This window comes from Oryctolagus cuniculus, chromosome 12, assembly GCF_051225735.1.
Source record: "Oryctolagus cuniculus isolate XC-2025 breed Fujian yellow rabbit chromosome 12, ASM5122573v1, whole genome shotgun sequence".
NCBI lineage: Eukaryota > Metazoa > Chordata > Mammalia > Lagomorpha > Leporidae > Oryctolagus > Oryctolagus cuniculus.
Window position 1 is genome coordinate 65,627,040 of NC_142878.1, and position 24,005 is coordinate 65,651,044.

A 24,005-nucleotide genomic window follows, 5' to 3' on the forward strand; every position below is an offset into this window, starting at 1 on the left:
TTTTTTCTCAAGTTTCAGAAAATGCTACAGTTCAGAGAAGCAAAATATGGTTTTTAGTTAAACAGAGCAGACTTTTTTTTTCTTTTACTTAATGCATTAAATGGTAAATTCCATACTGGACCTGGTCTAGAGTCATGTCCAGAGTTTTAGCAGATCAATAATTTAATTGTTTAACTTCTTGAAATTCTTTGACTGGATCAGCTGACTATGCAGTCTTTCATGAGAAACATCTGAATACTATGGCTACAGGACAGTTGAACCCATTCCATAACCCAACTGCCTTAATCCTGTATCAGGTGTCTTGAGTTTATAATAGTGATATTTTTGCACTTCCTATGCCAATCTATAAACACACACACACACACACACACACACACAGAGTCTTTGGCCAACCACACATGCACGCACACCTTTTGTCCATCTTCCCTTCACATATAACAAGACGGGGGCAGGATTTAACTAACCAGAAGTGACCCTCAAAACTGAGCACCTCATTTACTAGAAGACAGCTTCTGTTATACATCACCTAAGTGATTATTAAAATATATAATATATAAAAAAATACTGAACAACTGTAGAATTCGAGGCACCATGCTAAGTATATGGTCACTGCTGTCTGGGATGAGAAAGTATAATTATTCCAACAATACCTACTCAGTTTAAAAAAAAATACTGTTTTTACTTTGTGGAAATCATGACGAACACCTTTGGAAAAAAATGGGGGAAATTTTCATGTTTTCCCTCTTTATAGGACTTTGTAACCTCAAATGCTAACATAAAGTTTTTTTTGAAATGTTTATTTTACTATTATTTCTCTGCAAGGCAAAGAAAGAGAGAATTTCCATTCACTGATTCACTCCCTAAATGCCTGCCACAGCCAACGCTGGGTCATGTCAAATCCAGGAGCCTGGAATTGGATCCAGGTCTCCAACATGGGTGGCGGGGCCTAAGTACTTGCAGCCACCTTCTACTATCTTTGCAGGCATGTTAGCAGGGAGCTGGATTAGAAGCTGCAGAGCCTGGACTCAAACCTGCACTCTCTCATATGGGATGTCAGCATCACAAATGGAGGTTTAACCTGCTGCACTCCCCCTAAGAATCTACAGAAGCTAAATTGGTATACTGTAATACAAGATCATCTTTCTTTCTTTTTTTTTTTTTTTTTTTTTTTTTTGACAAGCAGAGTGGATAGTGAGAGAGACAGAGAGAAAGGTCTTCCTTTTTTGCCGTTGGTTCACCCTCCAATGGCCGCCACGGCTGGCGCGCTGCGGCCGGCACACCGCGCTGATCCGAAGGCAGAAGCCAGGTGCTTCTCCTGGTCTCCCATGGGGTGCAGGGCCCAAGCACTTGGGCCATCCTCCACTGCACTCCCTGGCCACAGCAGAGAGCTGGCCTGGAAGAGGGGCAACCGGGACAGAATCCGGAGCCCCGACCGGGACTAGAACCCGGTGTGCCGGCGCCACTAGGTGGAGGATTAGCCTATTGAGCCGCAGCACCAGCCCAAGATCATCTTTCAATTGGGGACTTTAGTATAACCCCTGAAAATTAAATTTCTGATTTTCCTCCTAAGATTAGAGAATTTTCATAATGTATATACTATTAGAACCATCTCTGTCTCTCTTTCAGAATCCTTCTCACTTTAAAGACACAACTGGTTAGCCACAATAATTTTTTATTATTATTATATATTTATTTGAAAGGCAGAATTCAAGAGAGGTAGAGGCAGGCAGAGAGAGAGAGAGAGAGAGAGAGAGAGAGAGAAAGAGGTCTTCAATCTACTGGTTTGCTCCCCAGATAGCCACAACGGCTGGAGCTGCACCGATCTGAAGACAGGAGCCAGGAGCTTCTTCCAGGTCTCCCACAGGTGCAGGTACCCAAGGACTTGGGCAAGATGATCTTCCATTGCTTTCCCAGGTCATAGCAGAGAGCTAGATCAGGAGAGGAGCAGCAGGGACTCAAACCGGCATCATTTCAGGATGCCAGCACTGCAGGCAGCTGCTTGACTGCTACGCAACAGTGCCAGCCCCACAATAACTGGCATTATGGTGTGGCAGGTAAAAACTCAGTCTGTGGTGCTGGCATCCCACATGAGTGCTGCTCCACTTCCAATCCAGCTCCCTGCTAATGCATCTGGGAAAGCACTGGAAGTCGGTCCACATCCTTTGGTCTCTACACCCACATGGGAGACCCAAAAGAAGCTCCAGGATCCTGGCTTTGGAGCAGCCCAGCCCTGACCATTGTGGCCACTTGGGGAGTGACCTAGCAGATGGAAGATCTCTCTAACTCTGCCTTTCAAATAAATAAATAAATAAAATCTTTAAAAAAAAAAATGAGGGGCTGGGGCTGGTGCTGTGGCATAGTTGGTGGGGCTGCCACCTGCAGTGCCATCATCCCATGTGGGCACCAGATTGAGTCCCAGCTGCTCCACTTCCAATCCAGCTCTCTGCTACGGCCTGGGAGGGCAGTGGAGGATGGCCCGGGTCCTTGGGCCCCTGCACCCACACGGGAGACCCAGAGGAAGCTTTTGGCTCCTGGCTTCAGATCGGCGCAGCTCTGGCCATTGCAGCCAGCTGGGGAGTGAACCAGAGGCTGAAAGATCTCTCTCCCTCTCTCTCTCACTCTCTGCCTCTCCTTCTCTGTGTAACTCTGACTTTTGAATAAAATAAATAAATCTTAAAAAAAAATTTTAGTATAAAGTAGGCAAAATTTAACTGTTAAACATACAGAGGCTGCCGCTGTGGTGTAGTGGGGTGGGGCACAGCCTGTAGTGCTGGCATCCCATATGGGTACTGGTTCTAGTCCCAGCTTCTCCACTTCTGATCCAGCTCTCTACTCTGGCCTGGGAAAGCAGCAGAAGATGGCCTAGGTGCTTGAGCTCCTGCACCCATGTGGTGGACCCAGAGGAAGCTCCTGGCTCCTGGATTCAGATTGGCCTAGCTCTGGCTATTGCGGCCATATGGGGAGTGAACCAGGAGATGGAAGACCTCTCTTCTCTCTGCCTCTGCCTCCCTCTAACTCTGCCTTTTCTAGGCCGGGCCAGGCTTAAGCCAAGACCAGGAGCTTCTTCTGGGTCTCCCACGTAGGTGCAGGCACCCAATCCTTCAGGCCATCTCTGCTACTTTCCTATGTACATTACCAGGGAGCTGTATCAAAAGTGAAGCAGCCAACTCTTGAATTGGCACCCACAGGGGATGCAGGTGCTGGAGGCAGAGGCTTCACCAGCTACAGCACAAAGCCAGCCCCTCAAAGAGTTTTAAAAACACTGCTGATGAGGCCTGAGCTGTGGCACAGGCTAAGCTGCAACCTGTGATGACACCCACATCCCATATCAGAGTCGCTACTGTTCTACTTCTGATCCAGCTCCCTGCTAATGTGCTTAGGAAAGCAGTAGAAGATGGCCCAAGTGCTTGGGTCCCAGTAACCGTAGGGAAGACCAGGATGCAGTTCTAGCATCCTGGCTTTGGCCAATATATTGAAGCCATTTGATGAGTTAGCCAATGGATGGACGATCTTTTTCTCTCTGTGTCTTTCCCGCTCTCTCTGGTATTCCTCCTTTCAAATAAAAATAAAAATAGAATAGGAAAACATTTTTCAAAATAAATAAAAACATTTTTGCAGGTGGGTGTTGTAGCACAGTTGGCTAAGAGGCTGCTGGGGATGCCTATATCTCATAACGGAGTGCATGGTTTGAGTACAGGCTATGTGACTCTTCTGATCCAGCTTCCTGCTAATGAACTTGGGAGGCAGCAGATCATGGCCCAAGTTACTTGGGTTCCTACAACCCAAATGGGAAACCTGGATGAAGTTCTGAACTCCTGGCCGTGGCCTGGTCCAATCCTGGCTGTTGCAGGCATTTGGGGAGTAAACTGGCAGACAGAAGATGGCTCTCTGTCTCTGCCTTTCAAATGAAAAATTAAAAACAAAAACATAAATCTCTAATGCTTCTTTTATAAATGAAATCTAGTTTTAAAAAGAGGTAAGCTTTACAAGATATTTTAAAAAAAGAGAATCGGGGCCGGCATTGTGGCATAGTAGACCAATCCTCTGCCTGTGGCGCCATCATCCCATGTGGGGACTGGTGCCCCAGCTGCTCCTTTTCCAATACAGCTCTCTGCTGTGGCCCAGGAAAGCAGTGGAGGATGGCACAAGTGCTTGGGCCTCTGCACTTGTGTGGGTGATCTGGAGGAAGCTCGTGGCTCCTGGCTTCAGATCAGCTCAGCCCTGGCTGTTGAAGCCATTTGGGGAGTAAACCAGTGGATGGAAGACCTTTCTATTTCTCTTTCTCTCTCTGTAACTTTACCTCTCAAATAAATAAATAAGACAAGAAAGAATCTATATTTAACAACAGGAGAGGAAAACCACATATCCTGAAAATTCAAATATGTTTGGAGGTAACCATATCAACCCTGTTCTGGATACTGTAAAAATCTATGACTTCACAAACGGCATTTGAGAAACTACATATTTTAAAAAGTAAACAGCAAATTAAACAATATTTTATTTTTGTTACTTTCAAAAAGTTTAAAATTTTTCTTTATTCTTTTTTATTTTGCTGTTTTCTATCTTATCATTTTTTAATTCTTTTTTAATCTGTCGAATTCTTTATAAGCACTAATTTGTATAAATATAAAAAATATGGAAAAAATGTACTGCTTTGCTTCTTAGCTAATAAAGGCAATAGCTGTCCTCAGGGAGTTTAGAGGAGGGCCCAAATTAGCTTCATCCTGTTACCACAATTTCCTCTCATGTGTGAAAAGCAAAGTCTTAAGATACTCTCTCCAGAAGGGCTTCTTTATTAAGCTAGTGGTAACTACCCCACAACAGCTGCTGGATAAAAAAGGGTTTGAGCTTTTCTAATAGCATCTATCTGGAGAACTACTGATAGCCCACACATCTAAACAAGTATATCATTGAAAAAGAAATGTTCCTGAGGTCCTTAACTGTGTACCAAACAGGTCCAGTTACTTTGCATCCAAGCTTGTATTCAAAATTTAAAAATAAATACTGTTCAATTCTTAACCAGATCACAACAAAGAATTCTAAATACAACTATAAAAATGAACACAAAGTCCAAACATCAGTAAGCCAACAATCAGGAGCGGACATTCAGCCTAGGGGTTAAGATGCCCATGTTCCACACTGGAATGCCTCAGTTCAATTCCTGGCTCCAGTCCACACCAATGTAGACCCTGGGAGGCTGTGATGATGGCTCAAATAATCGGATTCCTGTCACCCATACAGGAAACCTGGATTAAATTCATGGCTCTGGCTCCAGCCCCAGTGTTGTGCGCATTTGGGCAGTGAACCAGCATATGAGAGCTCTATCTTCCATCTCAAGAAAATAAATAATAATTTTTTAAAAACGCAGTAACTGGGGCTGGCGCTGTGGCAAGTGGGTTAATGCCTTGGCCTGAAGCACTAGCATCCCATATGGATGCTGGTTCGAGACCCGCTGCTCCACTTCCTATCCAGCTCTCTGCTATGGCCTGGGAAAGCAGTAGAAGATGGCTCAAGTCCTTGGGCCCCTGCACCCGTGTGGGAGACCAGGAACAAGCTTCTGGCTCCTGGCTTTGGATCAGCACAGCTCCAGCCATTGCGGCCAGTTGGGGAGTGAACCATCGGATGGAAGACCTCTCTCTTTCTCTGCCTCTCCTCTCTCTGTGTAACTCTTTCAAATAAATAAATCTTAAAAAAAAAAAAAAAAAAACAGATGGCCGGCGCCGCGGCTCACTAGGCTAATCCTCCGCCTAGCGGCGCCGGCACACCGGGTTCTAGTCCTGGTCGGGGCGTCGGATTCTGTCCCGGTTGCCCCTCTTCCAGGCCAGCCCTCTGCTGTGGCCAGGGAGTGCAGTGGAGGATGGCCCAGGTGCTTGGGCCCTGCACCCCATGGGAGACCAGGAAAAGCACCTGGCTCCTGGCTCCTGCCATCGGATCAGCGCAGTGCGCCGGCCGCAGCGCGCCGGCCGCGGTGGCCATTGGAGGGTGAACCAACGGCAAAAAAGGAAGACCTTTCTCTCTCTCTCTCTCTCTCTCACTGTCCACTCTGCCTGTCAAAAAAAAAAAAAAAAAAAAAAAAAAAAAAAAAAAAAAAAAAAGAATATCTTGTCTTAAAAAAAAAAAAAAAAAAAAATGCGGGGCCGGCACTGTGGCGCAGTGGGTTAATGGTTAATGCCCTGGCCTGAAGCGCCAGTATCCCATGTGGGCGCTGATTCATATGGGTGCAGGTTCAAGACCCGACTACTCCCACTTCTGATCTGGCTCTCTGCTATGGCATGGGAAAGCAGTACAAGATGACCCCTGCACCCACGTGGGAGACCCGGAAGCTCCTGGCTCCTGGCTTCAGATTGGCACAGCTCCAACCATTGCAGCCATGTAGGGAGTGAACCACTGGATGGAAGACCTCTCTCTCTCTCTCTCTGCCTCTACTCCCTCTGTGTAACTCTTTCAAATAAATCAATACATAAGTATCTAAAAAAAAAAAAAGAAAACTACACAGGCCTTTGGCATGCTAACTGCTGCCTGAGGGGAGTCTGCGTCATATTTAAAAAACAACAACAACAACAACAAAAAACTCAGTGACTAATAATGATAAGAATGAAACCCAGAGGAAATGTCCACAAACACAGAATAACAGGGAAAAGAAATAACGACTGATAACTATTTGTCCCTAAGACGCAAACTGGTGATGACTCTGACATTAAGTTCTGAGATTTTATAGTTTTTTTTTTTTTTTAATCATTTTGTCAGTTGTTTTTCTTGCTACCTGCTTCTCTTCTCCCTTGTATTGTTATAGGCCAGGGACCCACATAAAACACATTAGCTACACCTGTCTCACTGTACCATGAAACACTATTACACTCTATTTGAAGAATTATAAAAGAGCTTGTAGGCTCCAAACATAAAGACAACAAGGACTGGCATTGTGACATAACAGGTTAAGCTGCCACAAGTAATGACAGCATCCCATATGAATACCAGTTCAAGTCCCAGCTGCTCAGCTTGCAATCCAGCTCCCTGTTAATGCCCCTGGAAAAGCAGTGGAAGATGGTTCCATGTGGGAGACCCAGATGGAGTTCCAGGGTCCTAACTTCATTATGGCCCAGCCCCAAAAGTTGCGGCTGTTTAGGGAGTGAACCAGCAAATGAAGATCTGTCTTTGCCTCTCCTCTCCTCTCTGTAATTCTGCCTTTCAAATAAATAAATCTTTAAAAATAAAAAGAAAAGCTAAGATAATGGAAATGTTAATTGTCCGACTTGATCAGCTTAGGCTGTATACATGAGCTGAAATACTGTCCTATACTCCTCCATAAAAATGTACAAATACAGGGGCCACCACCTGTGACACCAGCATGCCATACAGGTGCTGGTGTGAGTCCTGGCTGCTCCACTTCCAATCCAGCTCCTTGTTAATGCGCCTGGGAAAGCAGTGGAAGATGGCCAAGTACTTGGGCCCCTGCACCCACATGGAAGAAATTCCTGGCTCCTGGTTTCGGTCTGGCCCAGCTCTGGCCACTGCATCCATTTGGTGAGTGAACCAGCAGATGGTCAATCTCTCTCTCTCTGTAACTTCACCTTTCAAATAAATCTTAAAAAAAAATAATAATAAAAAAAAGTACAAGTACTACATGCTAATTAAAAATAAATAAATATAAAAACAGCTATTAGCTTTGTATCTAATACATGAGTAATAAGTACAAAATTGCTCTTTTTGAAAAAAATTCGTTTGGATGCTAGATCAGAAGTAGGGCAGCCAAGTCTCGAAACAGCGCCCATCTGGGACTTTTATTGTTTTTTCCCTCATTATCTATGTCCCAAATAAGTAAAAATGGCATAGTTAGGTTGTTTGGAAATGACAAGGAGGAAAAGAACAAAGATGTTACAGAACAACACATATAAGGGCCAGTGCTGTGGCATAGCAGGTAAAGCCTCCACCTGCAGTGCCGACATCCCATATGGGCGCCGGTTCGAGTCTCGACTGCTCTACTTCTGATCCAGCTCTCTGCTATGGCCTGGGAAAGCAGTAGAAGATGGCCTGGAGGAGGCTCCTGGCTCCTGGCTTTGGATCAGCACAGCTCCAGCCACTGCAGCCAACTGGAGAGTGAACCAGTGGATGGAAGACCTCTCTCTCCCTCCCTCCCTCCCTCTCTCTCTCTGCCTCACCTCTCTGTATAACTCTGACTTTCAAATAAATAAGTAAATCTTTAAAAAAAATACATATATAGCATTTCTTATTGGTTTTGTGTAAGTATAAACATAAATCTAATTATTTAAAAAGAGGTCTGCATAGGATAAGTAGCAAATTTGATTCTTCTGTAGGATTTAGGCGGGAGAGGAATAAGAAAACATTTTCTTGACTTTTTATGATCCTTACTGTGAACATGAATTTGGAATAAACAAAACTTGTTTTTTGTTTTTCAGTTTTACATGGTTCGTTAGTGATCTCTGAATTGAATAAAGTATTAGTCTTGGAATGCAACGGACTTCTCTCCTGCTGATTAGATTTATCAACCTCATTTTTTTTGTTTCTGTAATACACATGGGGCACATGGCAGGTAAACAGCCCAAGGTAAAAGGTGAACCCCAGAAAGAAGTCTTTTGAAAATGGGATTTTTAAAGAGCCGAATCATTTCACATATAACCAAAAGTTGACTGTATTGTGTGGGTTTTCAAGGTAACAAGTGAGATATTATGTAGATTCAAGGTATCCTTGGAAAGGGATCTCACATTAAATCTAAGTGAAGGCCTTCTATATTGCTGTAACACCTGTCACACTGTAAGGGACTGGGGCATGGAAAAATTTCATTGAAAAGATGCCGAAAGTTTACTAACAAATTAATTTGCCCACAAAATCTACAACTCTATGACTTTATAATATAAATAATTTCAAATGACCTAGGTTGGTATCCTGATCACAACTTATAACTACTATTCATGGAACAGGATACAATTTATATCTCTCCATTTCCCAATGTTTCTTTCCCTATCTGGTTTCCAAACATCAAAGCAGGAGAAGTCAAAAACACCATAACAGGAGCCACAGATGGAAAAAAAAAAAAAAAAGACACAGAATATACATGTTTCATTTAATTTTTAAAGGTGCTTACTTATTAGATTGTCTTCCCTTATAAAATTCGAGCTTCAAATCACAAAACAGCATTCTTAAACACACCTCAGGTTTATACTTCTGCTTATACTAATGAGAGTCAGTGTGACTTAATAGACTTTGGACTTCTCAGACTAAACCTAAGGTATATGGGATGCACTATCTGTAACACTGTGAAGCAAAATATGAATTAAACTAATTGTTTTTTTTTGTTTTTTTTTTTGTTTTTTTTTTTTTGACAGGCAGAGTGGACAGTGAGAGAGAGAGAGACAGAGAGAGAAAGGTCTTCCTTTTGCCGTTGGTTCACCCTCCAATGGCCGCCGCTGCAGCCGGCGCACCGCGCTGATCCTGGCAGGAGCCAGGAGCCAGGTGCTTTTCCTGGTCTCCCATGGGGTGCAGGGCCCAAGCACCTGGGCCATCCTCCACTGCACTCCCTGGCCATAGCAGAGAGCTGGCCTGGAAGAGGGGCAACCGGGACAGAATCCGGCGCCCCAACCGGGACTAGAACCCGGTGTGCCGGCGCCGCAAGGTGGAGGATTAGCCTATTGAGCCACGGCGCCGGCTTGAATTAAACTAATTGTAAGGCTACTATGTAGGAATAAGAAAGCTTACTAATGAGAGAGCTAGCTCATCCTAGCACACCATGAGTGTAATCTACTTCTGAAGGGGGGGGGGGTTTGTTAATTCTACATATTGGTTTATTCCTTTTGATGCCAAAAGTCTACTACTGTATTTGTTACTAATTCTAAGTAAGTGTTCAATGCCGTAAGACAAAGTTCATTTACAATGGATTACTAAAAGATAAGCCGACAGAAACCATCAGCCCTCAGACCCCTGCCCCAACACTCATAAACTTAGGAAAGAGAGTGGTCCTCATACCTGCCCTTCAGGTTCTCAAGTTCCCTGTGATGCAACATGCTCCGCATGTGTTCGTCCATCTCCTTCAAAATTAAAGAAAGAAGATTAAACTAAGGGCCACCACTTTGAAAACATAATTCCTGTTTCTACTTAATCAACAATTGAGGCTCAAGCACCTGTGTCAAAAAATTTTTTGGGTTTAGTCTTCTCAATTCAGTATTAATTAGTTCCTCATTAAATAATTCCTTTTGGCTGTTTTTTACATATTTCATTTTTGAATAAAAGGAATTTTTTAAAAAGATTTATTTTATTTATTTAAAAGGTAGAGTTATAGAGAGACAGAGGGAGAGACAGAGAAAGAAGTCTTCCATCCTCTGGTTCAGCCCCAAATGGCTATAACAGCCAGAGCTGGGCTGGTCCAAAGCCAGGGGCCAGGAGCTTCTTTTGGGTCTCCCACATGGGTGCAAGGGCCCAAACACTTGGGTCATCCTCTACTGCATTCCCAGGTACATCAGCAGGGAGCTGGATTGGAAGTGGAGCAGCTGGGACTCAAACTGGTGCCCATATGAAATGCTGGTGTCAAAGGTTAACCCGCTATGCCGTAACAGCGGCCCCAAAGGGATTCTTAGACATATATAAGTGGGTTTCTTTTTTTTTTTTTTTTTTGACAGGCAGAGTGGACAGTGAGAGAGAGACAAAGAGAGAGGTCTTCCTTTTCCTTTGGTTCACCCCCCCCCCCCCATGGCCGCTGCGGCCGGCACACTGCACTGATCTGATGGCAGGAGCCAGGTGCTTTTCCTGGTCTCCTGTGCAGGTGCAGGGCCCAAGCACTTGGGCCATCCTCCACTGCCCTCCCGGGCCACAGCAAACAGCTGGACTGGAAGAGGAGCAACCGGGACAGAATCCGGTGCCCCGACCGGGACTAGAACCAGGTGTGCCGGCACCGCAGGCGGAGGATTAGCCTAGTGAGCCACAGCGCCAGCCTAAGTGGGTTTCTAAAATGGTTAGAAGTTATTGTCTTTAGCAGGCAAAAGATTTAAGAATAAATTAAGTTAAATAATACCCTATTATAAGAAACTTCGGAATATTATTTAAAAAAAAACTCTCAGATCACTTAAGTTCTCAACTAGCTGGCTACTTTTATCATACTCTTCCCTACTCAGCTGAGAGTTCCTTAAGAGTAAGGTACAACTCTTTGCCATGTCTTGGCCAGCTCTTGGCAAATACTCTTCAATAAATATTTGTTGAATGAATACGAATAGATAATTCAATTCCAGATAGGAATTACAAACTTAACAGAAACTCCTTATGGCAGATCAGTAAGTTTTAAAAATACTCTGGACATGACAGCTCTATCACTCCTTTATCCTAACCCCCCCACCTCTGACCCAACTGATTTGTCTTGTTCCATTGAAAAGTTTGAATATTACCAGGATTCTCTCTTCCCCTCATTCTGTCATTAGTGGGAAGTAAATAACATCTGTGACAAAGCTGCCACCTAAAAACATGCACACATGAGAATGCGCGCACATGTGCATGCATGCACATGCACACACACACACACACACACACGCCCTTCAAAAAGCAGTAACCATCTTCCCCTTTCTCACTCCAAAGTATATACACAGCCAGATGTCATAATAGATTGGTTTTTAGGGGTGAATGCTGCGGCACAGCAGGTTAAACCACTGCTTGGGATGCTGGCATCCCACATCAGAGTGTCAGTCTGCTCTACTTCCAATCCAGCTGCTTGCTAATGCATCTGGGCAGGCAGCAGATGGTGGCTCAAAAACCTGGGCCGCTGCCACCAATGTGGGAGTCACAGATGGAGTTCCTGGCCACCTGGCTTCCACCTGGCCCAGCCCCAATTGTTGCAACCATTTGGGGAGTAAACTAATGGATGGAATATCTCTTTCTCTCTCCCCCTTTTCCTGACACTCTGCCTTTCAAATAAATGAGTAAATCTTAAAAAAAAAAAAAAAGAGAGAGAGAGAGAGAGAGAGAGAGATAGATAGATAGATAGATAGATAGATAGATAGATACTGGTTATTTACACATGTAATAATAAAAGACTACCACACTGTTGAGTATCACTATTTTCTGTACCCTGTATAAAGTGCCTCAAACATTTTCCTGTTCGAACTACAAAATATTGAAGGTGTATTAACTTCATAAGGACACAAAGTTGCAAAGGAGTTAATCTGCTCATTAATCAAATATTCATGAAGTGCTTATCTTGTGTTCTACAGAGCTAGAAACTAAAGGGATAAATGTGAAAATACTCATAGACTTGCCCTCTGAGAGTCATAATCAAGTTATCAAACTGAAACCCAAATCCAGACAGATCTGATACCAAAGTCAATATTTCAAATACCACGTCACACTTGTAAGCATCTCACACAGAGATCTTTTATTACACACAGTTCATTTGTTAAATGCAACCCAAAACCCATTATTGCTTTATTACAGTGTGATAAAAGAGTTGGGATTCAAAAATATTCCCTTTAAAGGGCAATTTTACCAAAGATGACCATTATTTCCTTCCTATCTCTTCAAATGTTTTATTTGGAGAGAACAGTTTTGCACGCCACCCCTTCTAGCCACAACTAATGGAACACTAACTAGAATTAACATTCTCAGAGTTGAAAACTGAGTCAAGTTCATGATATAATGCTGAGTGAAAAAAAATTCATGAGTATATAGCACCTTGAATCCCTAGGCTTCCTGTGGTTCAATTTTTCCTTGATTTGGACTTATATGTAAAATCCCCTTTTCTTGAGCTACATTAAAGTGGGTTCTGTTCCTCACAACCAAACCATTCATGATCAAAGCAATATTTAAACAGGGTTATTATGTGATATTAAAACTGATTCTTGGCCGGCGCCGCGGCTCACTAGGCTAATCCTCCGCCTAGCGGCGCCGGCACACCGGGTTCTAGTCCCGGTCGGGGCGCCAGATTCTGTCCTGGTTGCCCCTCTTCTAGGCCAGCTCTCTGCTGTGGCCGGGGAGTGCAGTGGAGGATGGCCCAAGTACTTAGGCCCTGCACCCCATTGGAGACCAGGATAAGTACCTGGCTCCTGCCATCGGATCAGCATGGTGCGCCGGCCACGGCGGCCATTGGAGGGTGAACCAACGGCAAAGGAAGACCTTTCTCTCTGTCTCTCTCTCTCTCACTGTCCACTCTGCCTGTCAAAAAAAAAAAAAAAAAACACCTGATTCTAGGGGTCTGGCATCCCATATGGGCACCAGTTCGAGTCCCAGCTACTCCACTTCCAATCCAGCTCTCTGCTATGGCTTGGGAAACCAGTAGAAGAAGGCCCAAGTCCTTGGGCCCCTGCACCCATGTGGGAGACCCAAAAGAAGCTCCTGCCTCCTGGCTTCAGATCAGCCCACCTCCAGCCGTTGCAGCCATTTGGGGGAATGAATGAGTGGATAGAATACTTCTCTCTCTCTCTTTGCCTCTGCCTTTCAAATAAACAAACCTTAAAAAAAAAAAATAAAAATAAAGAGCAGGCACTGTGGTGTAGTAGGTTAAGTACCTGCCTCTGCCTCCGGCATCCTATATGGGCGCCAGTTCAAGTCCTGAATGCTTCATTTCTGTTACAGCTCCCTGCTCTTGGCCTTGGAAAGCAGAAGATGGCCCAAAAGCTTGGGCCCCTGCACCTATGTAGGAGACCCAGAAGAAACACCTGGTCCTGGCTTCAGATTAGCTGTTGTGGCCATTTGGGGAATGAATCAGTGGCTGGAAGACCTCTCTGTCTTATCCTCTCTCTGTAACTCTGCCTCTCAAGTAAATAAATAAATTTAAAAAAAAAAAAAAAAAGAACTGATTCTATATCCAATTTACTTAAAACTGTTATCACTTAAGACTAGTTTTGGATGAGTTGACACTGTGGCGCAGTGGGTTAATGCCCTGGCCTGAAGCGCCAGCATCCCATATGGGCACCAGTTCTAGTCCCGGCTGCTCCTCTTCCAATCCAGCTCTCTGTTATGGCCTGGGATAGCAGTAGAAGATGGCCCAAGGTCTTGGGCCCTGCACCCGTGTGGGAGACCTGGAAGAAACTCCTGGCTCCTGGCTTTGGATCGGCACAGCTCCGGCCGTTGAGGCCATCTGGGAAGTGAATCAGCGGATGGAAGACCTCTCTCTCTGTCTCTACCTCACTGTAACTCTTTCAAATAAATAAAATAAATCTTCCAAAAAAAAAAAAAAAAAAAAGGAGGGGGTGGCGCTGTGGCTCAGCGGGTTGACACCCTGGCCTGAAGCACCAGCATCTCATATGGGCACCAGTTCTGGTCCCAGCTGCTCCTCTTCCAATCCAGCTCTCTGTTATGGCCTGGGAAAGCAGTAGAAGATGGCCCAAGTCCTTGGGCCTCTGCACCCGTGTAGGAGACCCAGAACAAGCTCCTGGCTCCTGGCTTTGGATCAGCACAGCTCCAGCCTTTGCAGCCATCTGGGGAGTGAACCAATTGATGGAGGACCTCTCTCTCTGTCTCTATCTCTCTCTCTAACTCTTTCAAATAAATAAAATAAATCTTTAAAGAAAAAAAATAATTAGTTTTGGGGCTAGCACTGTGGCACAGCAGGTTAAGCTGCTGCCTCCCATGCTAGCATCTCATATGGGTGCCAGTGTGAGACTGGTTGCTCCATTTCCTATCTAGCTCCCTGCTAATGCACCTGGGAAAGCAGCAGAAAATGACCCAAGTGCTTGGGCCACTGCACCTACATGGGAGACTTGGAAGAATCTCCAGGATCCTGGCTTCAGCCTGGCACGATCTGGGCCATTGCAGCCATTTGTGAAATGAATCAGCAGGTGGGCGCCGGCGCCGTGGCTCACTAGGTTAATCCTCTGCCTGCGGCGCTGGCATCCCACACGGGCACGGGGTTCTAGTCCTGGCTGCTCCTCTTCCAGTTCAGCTCTCTGCTGTGGCCCGGGAAGGCAGTGGAGGATGGCCCAAGTGTTTGGGCCCCTGCACCCACATGGGAGACCAGGAAGAAGCACCTGGCTTCGGATCGGCATAGCTCCAGTCGTAGCGGCCATTTTGGGGGGTGAACCAACGGAAGGAAGACCTTTATCTCTCTCACTGTCTAACTCTGTCAAATAAATTTAAAAAAAAATTAAAAAAAAAAAAAAGAAATGAATCAGCAGGTGGAAGATCTCTCACTCTCTCTGTAATTCTGCCTTTCCAATCAACAGAAATAAATCTTTAAAAAAAAGTACTAGTTTTAATATGACTTCTGATTTACTAAAACACTTCACTAAATCTTTTCCTAAATTTACAAGCAAAATCCTCTCCCTTCCTGTTTCCAAGGAATAAAAACAGTGAGACAAGTAAATTTTCAAAATAATTAGGCTTCTATTTAGTCCTTCAAATATTAATCAGCATTATTTTTTTAAGGGAGGAAGGATTTCACAGCTGAACAAATGTGGAAAACACTGAGTAATACAAAAATAAATATATTCTTTTTAACTCTGCGGCTTTTCAGTCTTTTATATGTTGATGTGGTAACTAGCCTTCCCCCCCCCCCCCAAGTCAGCCTAAAATCATTTTTCCTCCATAGTGCTTGGAGAAACCAAGGCTGTATTAATTTGGGAAACTAGAGGAAAGCACTGCTTCAACATAAACTGTTCACAGTTTATCTAAAAGTGTTTGAGTTATCCTTCCAACTAAACTAATCTGTTGATTTCTTAAGCCATATTATTCACTTAAATCACACCATTCCCTTGCTTAAAAATCCGTAACTGGCTTTCCCTAAGGCAGAAATGAGTAACTGGTCCTTGAGTTAATTCATGATCATGGAAAAATAAAAACATGAAAAGATGAAAACATTCAAAAGATTTTTTTACTTATCTGAAAGAATAAGAGAGCAAGAGCGAGAGGGGTCTTCCATCTGCTGGTTCACTCCTCAATTGGCTGCAAGAACAATGTCTGGGCCAGGCCGAAGCTAGGAGCCAGGAAATTCATCCTGAGTGGCAGGGGTTCAAATGGGCCTGCTTTTCCAGGTGCACGGACGTACATGCTGAGGCTTAACCCACTAAGCCACAATGCCAGGCCCCCCAAACATATTTTAAACCAGAAAAAGAGGAAATGCCAATATTTAAACTGGCAAAACCACAGTCTCACAGAACAGGGCTGCTATTCACAAAAGTCTGATGCTATACCTTCGATCATCAGCCTATCCATCTCACACTCTGCCCGTCTCCCTCGAACCCGAAAGGAGTCATAAAGAATTTTGAAATGCTGACAATCTGCATAAACCTTAATAGAAAAATCAAAAACTAGAAAAGCAATTCTGCACAAGGCAGCATATACATTAAATATGATTCTAAAATCTCAATGGATTTCTTCATCACCAACAGAAATCCTAAACAAGGGAAAAAAATCTCCACCCTACTTGATGGCTCATAACCCCCTTGTACAGAATCCCACGTTGTTTGTCAACTGTTTGCACTTAAATTACCAATTACAGTCTTACTATTGCCAAGATAAAGCTGTTTACTTGTTTGTCTTAAAGATTGATTTATTTTATTTGAAAGGCATAATTAGAGAGAGACAGAGAGAAATCTTCCATCTACTGGTTCACTCCCCAAACGGCCACAATGGCTGGGGCTGGGCCAGGCCAAAGCCAGGAGCTAGGAGTTTCAAAAAGGTCTCCCACACAAGTGCAAGGGCCCCAGGGATTGAGGCCATCTTCCGCTGCTCTCCCAGGTGCATTAGCAGGAAGTTGGATTGCAAGCAGAGCAGCAGGACTTGAAACAGTGGCCATATGAGATACCGACGCGTTGCAGGTGCTAGCTTATTATGCCACAACAACGCCCTGACAAAACTGAATCAGCTGAGCCTTCTGACCACTCCACTCCATTTCACCAGTTTGTCTTTGTACATGTCTAAAATAGCTCTCCCTCATTTTTATTAAAACATCTTACTTTTAGGAGTCTTTCAAGATTCACTCCATCCACTCAGATTTTCCTGACTAACCTAAGCCCATAATCTTCCTAGGTCTCTGAATTTCCAATGACAATCCAGAACATCTTAAAATCATAGAAAACAATTCGTCAATGGAGCCAGCACTGTGGTACAGCTGGTTAATGCGCTGGCCTGAAGTGCCAGTATCCCATATGGGTGCCAATTCGAGACTTGGCTGCTCCACTTCCGATCCAGCTCTCTGCTGTGGCCTGGGAAAGCAGTGGAGGATGGCCCAAGGCCTTGGGCCCCTGCACCCGTGTGGAAGAAGCTCTTGGCTCCTGGCAACTGGGGAGTGAACCAGCGGATGGAAGATCTCTCTCTCTCTCTCTGCTTCTCCTCTCTCTATATAACTCTTTCAAATAAATAAATACCCCCCCCCAAAAAGAAAACAATTCTTCAATACTCAAGCTAGTAGCACTACTTTGAAAGCAAATAAAAGCAAGAAAAGTCAAAAAGTGAGACAAATTAGTTTTCCTAAGGCACAGGTAAAATTCTTTTACATCATAAAAAGGTCTATTCTTCTTTGAGCAACATCCCCATCTTGTGGACATCTAGGATATCATCAATATCATTTCTGCTGTGCTGCACTTTTCACAAGCATGGGCACCAACAGAATGCAGGTACATATGAAGGCTATTCAAAATGTTCATGGAACATGTATTACGAAAAACTGAATGATTTCAAAAGTTTCTGTACCAAAATAAACTTATCTTTTAATTCTATTTTTCCACGAACTGTTGAAAGTACCCTTGTATAATAAATGCTGTATCCTTAGCTTATCAAAACCTATATGATTTTAAAAATATCTCTGAGGGCCGCCGCTGCCTGCAGCGCTGGCACACTGGGTTCTAGTTCCGGTCGGGGCGCTGGATTCTGTCCCAGTTGCTCCTCTTCCAGGTCAGCTCTCTGCTGTGGCCCGGGAAGGCAGTGGAGGATGGCCCAAGTACTTGGGCCCTGCAGCCCATGGGAGACCAGGATAAGCACCTGGCTCCTTGCTTTGGATCGGCATGGTGCGCCAGCTGCAGCGGCCATTGGGGGTTGAACCAACGGAAAAGGAAGATCTTTCTCTCTCTCTCACTGTCCACTCTGCCTGTCAAAACAAACAAACAAACAAACAAAAAAACAAAAACAAACACAAAAACAAAACACCACTCTGAGAGTAGTATAACCTCAACCAATACTGTCTCTATAAATTTCTCTGTATCATTTACCTTTGAGTACCCTCAAAGTCTGGGCAGAAGTTTAATAATACAGGCCCTGAGTTTATGAGACAGTGATAAGAAACCAGTGGAACAAGACTAGAGTTTAGGAAAAAAGCATAAATAAGAATTATTAGGACCGGTGCGGTGGTGTAGTGGCTAAGGCCACCACTTGCAGTGTCAGCATCCCATATGGGCGCCGGTTCGAGTTCCCACTGCCGCACTTCAATCCAGCTCTCTGCTATGGCCTGGGAAAGCAGCAGAAGATGGCCCAGACACTTGAGGCCCTACACCCACATGGGAGACCCGGAAGAAGCTCCTGGCTTTGGATCGGCCCAGCTCCGACTATTGTGGCCATTTAGGGAGTGAACCAGCAGATGGAAGACCTCTCTCTCTCTTTCTCTCTGCCTCTCCATAACTCTGCCTTTCAAATAAATAAAATAAACCTTAATAAAAAAGTTATTAAAAGCTTTTACCCATCTATCAATAACATGTCTCTGAAAAAATGGTTAGTCGTAAAGCCTCAGATTCTTTCTTCCATTATTACCTTTTTGGAGGTGTACACAATGTGGCACAATATGCATTTTCGTTCTCGTACCATAGTGACCAGATCTGAAGCACTCAACTTCACACCTGCAATGAGGAAGTAACATTTAGTAACCTAGTTAGGTAAATACTGGATTTTGAAAGAAGACGCAAAGGTTTTTAAATTTACAGTTCCCTAGTTCTAGCCTTCTTCCAGAAGCTCCCCACTGCTGGAGATGCTCTACACAAGATTTTCAATGCACCCCAAAGCAGCATTGTTTCTTTGTCTACACAGTAACACCAGGCTCTAATAGATGTATCTGCTTCTTCACATGGGGTTCATTCCTTTTGAGACCTTAACACGTGACATAATGAGCTACAAGCTACTCTGGTTTAATCTCTAACTCTTAGACAAGACAGTAAAAGGATCAATGAAAGAAGTCTAAGGTTCTCTCCACCTCTGGTCACTCAGCAGTTTTCTGGCTACTGAAATTCCACTTTATAACACTACTGGATGCCTAAGATAATTTTATTCAATAATAAAGTTTAAAATATCAAAATAAGTTAATAGGATAACAACTTGGATCTGAGAAAGATGAATGCCAATAAGCTATATAAACAAAGAATTGGGGCCAGTGCTGTGGTGCAGTGGGTAAAGCCACCACCTGCGGTGCTGGCATCCCATATAGGTGGGCGCTGGTTCAAGTCCTGGCTGCTCTACTTCTGATCTAGTTCTCTGCTATGGCCTGGGAAAAGCAGTAGAAGATGGCCCAAGTCCTTGGGCCCCTGTACCCATGTGGCAGACCCAGAAGCTGCTCCAGCCTTTGAATCAGCCCAGCTCCACAGGCATTTGGGGGAATGAACCAGCAGATGGAAGACTTCTCTCTGCCTCGCCCTCTCTGTAACTCTGCCTTTCAAATAAATAAATAAATCTTTAAAAAAATTATAGGTATAGTATTATTTATGCTTTTAGTATTATAAGATCCTAAATTTCAAAATTAACATAAACTAATTTTGGTGTTAATTCTCACAGCATATTCGTTCTTTTAATTCTCTTCTTTTACTTATTTATTTCTGAATTTTTCTATTTTTTTGTTTTGATGGTTAATAACTTGAAGCAGACTTTAAAACATTTCTGGTATTATCTTCTTTATCAGTTTTCCAAAGTCTTAGAATAGTGCTTAGTGCTCAATAAATATTTACTGAATGAAATAACAAAATGTTAGATGTAAGTAGTAAAGGTTGAAGTAAATGTTAAGATGCAAGGGAATTTGTAGCAGGCATTGGTATACTGGTTAAGATGTGGCTTGAGATGGCCACATCCATATTACGGTTCCTGGGTTTGACTACCAGCTTGTCTACCCTAAAAATCCAGCTTCCTGCTAATGAGCACCCTGGGAGGCATCAACTGATGGCTCAAATTGAGTTCCTAGCTCCTGGCTTTGGCCTGGCCCAGCCTTGGCTATTGTGGGCATTTGGAGACTGAACAAGCAGATGGAAGATTTCTCTGTGTCTCTCCCTCTGTCTGTTGCTCTGCCTTTCAAATGAATAAATCTTTGAAAAACAAAATACTCTATAGATCAATTTTTTAACCAGACTCCCTTTTTTAACTTTCTTCTTTCACAAGCTCCATGCTTCTAATCTGCAAGTATTAAGAACATACATTTTTCACTTTTTCTAAGATTTGTTTATTTGAAAGGCAGAAATAGAGATAAAGAAATAGAGAGACAGATGTTATCTTCTACCCACTGGTTCACTTCCCAAATGGCAGCAACTGCCCAGGCTGGGCCAGGCCAAGCCAAGAGCCCAGAGCTTCTTCCAGGTATCCCATGTCGGTGCAGGGGCTCAGGTACTTGGGTGATCTTCCACTGTTTTCCCAGGCACATTAGCAGGGAGCTGGATCAGAAGTAGAGTGGCTGGGTCTCAAACTGGCGCTCAGATGGGATGCCAGCACTGCAGGCGGAGGCTTAACCTTCTATGCCACAGCACTGGCCTCCATTTTCAGTTTCTTAGAATTATCAGAAAGTGTAACTTCTAGTAAGGAAGTCAATTAATAAAGAGGACTTAGTATATAAACCCTAAGCTGATATGATTCCAGCTCAAGATCAAGGGACTTTAATTTATATATCCTTAAATTGGATAAAGAAAATTCCATTGAGCTTTCCAAAATAATGAAGTAAACTCAGTCTTTTAAATGGGAAACAGTGCTCCCTTTAAAAGCCTTAACAAAGATTAGAAGTCAAGGAAATACCAAGCCTCTAGCTTTAGCGATCTCAACCAAGGTGACAGAGAGGTTACATAACACTCAAGTGAGAAAGTAAATAAGCAATTCAATCACTGCTGTCCTCACATTAACCACTTAACAACTCCCAGCATATCAATTAAAAATACCCTCCATGAATTCTTTCAACTTTTCTCCAAACTGTAAGAAGTGAGTGATATTTTTTAGACCTAATATTCTAAAAACTCCATAATTACTTTTTCTTAATGATCTAATTACTCTTCTGTCAATACAATTACCATCTTCCCTAGGCAAAGCTATATCTATTAATGTCTTATTTTCTTTCAAACTCTCATGCTTAGGCATCAAGTTCTGATAGAGTTGTTTTTTATTTTTATTCTCTTCCTCCAGTGTGATTAACTTCCATGATCCTACATCTATGCTCTCTTCACCCAATGGTTTCTTTTTTTTTTTTTTTTTTTCACCCAATGGCTTCATTCACTACTGCTTCTTGCCTTGACTCCTACCCTCCATATATAAACAAGTTCTAAATCCAAACTGGTACATCAGAATCACCCACACAGCTTATTAATAAAAAGGAAACAGCGGTGCGCAGACAGAGTGGAACTACTATGTTAGAATCTCCAAAGGGGGCGGCGCCGTGGCTCACTAGGCTAATCCTCCGCCTAGCGGCGCTGGCACACCAGGTTCTAGTCCCGGTTGGGGTGCCGGATTCTGTCCCGGTTGCCCCTCTTCCAGGCCAGCTCTCTACTATGGCCCGGGAGTGCAGTGGAGGATGGCCCAAGTCCTTGGGCCCTGCACCCACATTGGAGACCAGGAGGAGCACCTGGCTCCTGTCATTGGATCAGCGCGGTGCGCTGGCCGCAGTGCACCAGCCGCAGGGGCCATTGTGGGGGTGAACCAATGGAAAAGGAAGACCTTTCTCTCTCTCTCTCTCTCTCTCTCTCTCACTGTCCACTCTGCCTGTCAAAAAAAAAAAAAAAAAAAAAAAAAAAAGAATCTCCAAAGGGGCCGGCACTGTGGCGTAGTGGGTAAAGCTGACACCTGCAGTGCTGGCATCCCATACGGGCACCAGTTCAAGTTCCGGCTGCTCCACTTCTAATCCAGCTCTCTGCTATGGCCTGGGAAAGCAGTAGAAGATAACCTAAGCCCTTGGGCCTCTGCACCCACATGGGAGACCTGGAAGAAATTCTTGGCTTCTGGCTTCATATTGGTGCAGCTCTGGTCATTGCAGCCATCTGGGGATTGAATCAGTGGATGACGACCTCTCTCTCTCTGCCTCTGCCTCTCTGTAACTCTGCCTTTGGAATAAATAAATCTTTAAAAAAAAAAAATATCCAGAGGCTCATTCTGTACTTCATTATGCTCTTTCCATCCTCACACCTAAGTCATCACTCCAAAGTGACAAACTGGTCAGAAGGAGCTTTTGAAGTAACCACTATTTCTTAACACTTGTGGTCCATCTCAAACATCTGTATCAGAATACTCTTCTAGGGGCTGGCACTGTGGCATAGTGGGTAAAGTCACTGCCTGCAGTGCTGGCATCCACTAAGGGTGCTGGTTCAAGTCACAGCTGCCCCACTTCCAATCCAGTTCTCTGCTGTGGCCTGGGAAAGCAATAGAAGATGGTCCAAGTCCTTGGGTCCCTGCACCTGTGTGGGAAACCTGCAAGAAGCTCTGGATTCCTGGTTTCAGATTAGCTTTGGAAAGTGAACTAGTAGATGGAAGACCTCTCTCTCTGCATATGTCTCTCTGTAACTCTGCCTTTCAAATAAATAAATAAATCTTAAAAGGGAGCGAGGGGAATGGCAATGACTTAGACTAAGGAACCAGTGGGAGGGGATGAGAAATATCCAGATTAACACAACTGTTTAAAAAAAAATTCTCCTAATATTTATCATGTAACTCAAGGCTTGAAAATAACTTTTGGTGTCAAAGAACTTTAACTGAAACACTGGCATATTATCCTCCTTTATTGTTAAAATGACCTGTAAAATAAGTAGAAAACAGGCTGTTTGACGATAGGTATGTATGATCTCCCTAACTTTACTATGAGGAAAGGATCTGTCATTTTGTATATTGTATCTCCTAAGACTCATACTAATTTTAAACTTCGACCTAAGTAAGTAAGCCAATACATGACAATACTATGCTGTCAAACACTGAAGGAAAAAAAGGCTAACTACTGGTTTGATGAGGGTGGTAGGAAGACTGGTACTTGGGTTAGAATCTGTTTTGAATACCAGTTTCAATTCTACTTTCTGTGCCTCTACCTTAATACCTGATAAAATTTAAGGATTTTTGGTGACCAGGACAGCGCAACAGGGAGACAAGGTTCATATACAGTTTTTGCCACTAAGCCTAGCTTGCCCGTGGGTTGAGAAGCAGAGATATGATTGACTTCTGGGAGGTCCTCACTTTGCTTAGTGGCAATAATCACAAAATTGCAAAAGTTTTACGAGGGTGACAACAAAGAGGTAGGGAAGTATTTCCGAACAGATTAATCCACAACCAGAACTTTCAAGGCTTATACTAGGTAACGGCCATATTTGCTACCTCTGACATGGCAGATCCTTCCTTCTGAAGGCAAGTGACTGGGGGTTTCCTATACCTAGTATCTTTGAACATAAACTTATAGGCGTTTTACTCACCAGGATTCCCCCTAACACTCTTTTGCAAGATTGTATGTACCAACTACTCTTTAGCAAGATTGTATATATCAACCACTCTTTTCAGTAAGCAGAAGAAGACAGGAAGTTCAGGATGTGACTCAGGAAAAGGCATTCATGATTTAACAGGCAGAAGCTCAGGCTCTTGCAAATGAAGCTGTTCATAATCCCCACCATGAGACAAGGAAATAGGACAGATCACAGTCAGATTCTTTAATCAGAATTAGCACTACCATAAGATTCAGATTCTTTATTCAATTCTGCAATTTGGCAAGTAGTATGCCCTAGTGGGAAAAATAATCCAGAAAGAAGCTGGAATAACAGTGACCCTAACAAATACAAGTACTAGCAAAAATAATCATGTGTCAGTCTTCAGTCCAAAGACAGCTTGTACCAAGTTCAAAACTTTAACTGTGTGATAGCAGGGGGCATTTATTTAATAGT

At 43.6% G+C, this 24,005-nt stretch overlaps 1 protein-coding gene across 4 annotated transcripts in view; it reads right to left on the reverse strand.

Moving 5' to 3' along the window:
• ZNF106 (zinc finger protein 106) overlaps positions 1-24,005 on the reverse strand; it is an 86,355-nt gene that overhangs the window by 41,856 nt on the left and 20,494 nt on the right. For 2 of the 4 annotated variants that reach the window (XR_011380873.2, XM_051822463.3), the window contains exons 2-3: positions 18,673-18,758; positions 9,982-10,043 (exon numbers count right to left, since the gene is read on the reverse strand). Coding sequence is in view for 2 of the 4 variants with exons in the window: in XM_051822463.3 (XP_051678423.2) it covers positions 9,982-10,043; positions 18,673-18,726 (116 nt within the window). In the remaining 2 variants the exon portion in view is untranslated. The remainder of the gene's footprint in view (positions 1-9,981; positions 10,044-18,672; positions 18,759-24,005) is intronic. The other 2 variants (XM_089310138.1, XM_089310139.1) reach the window with 2 other exon arrangements.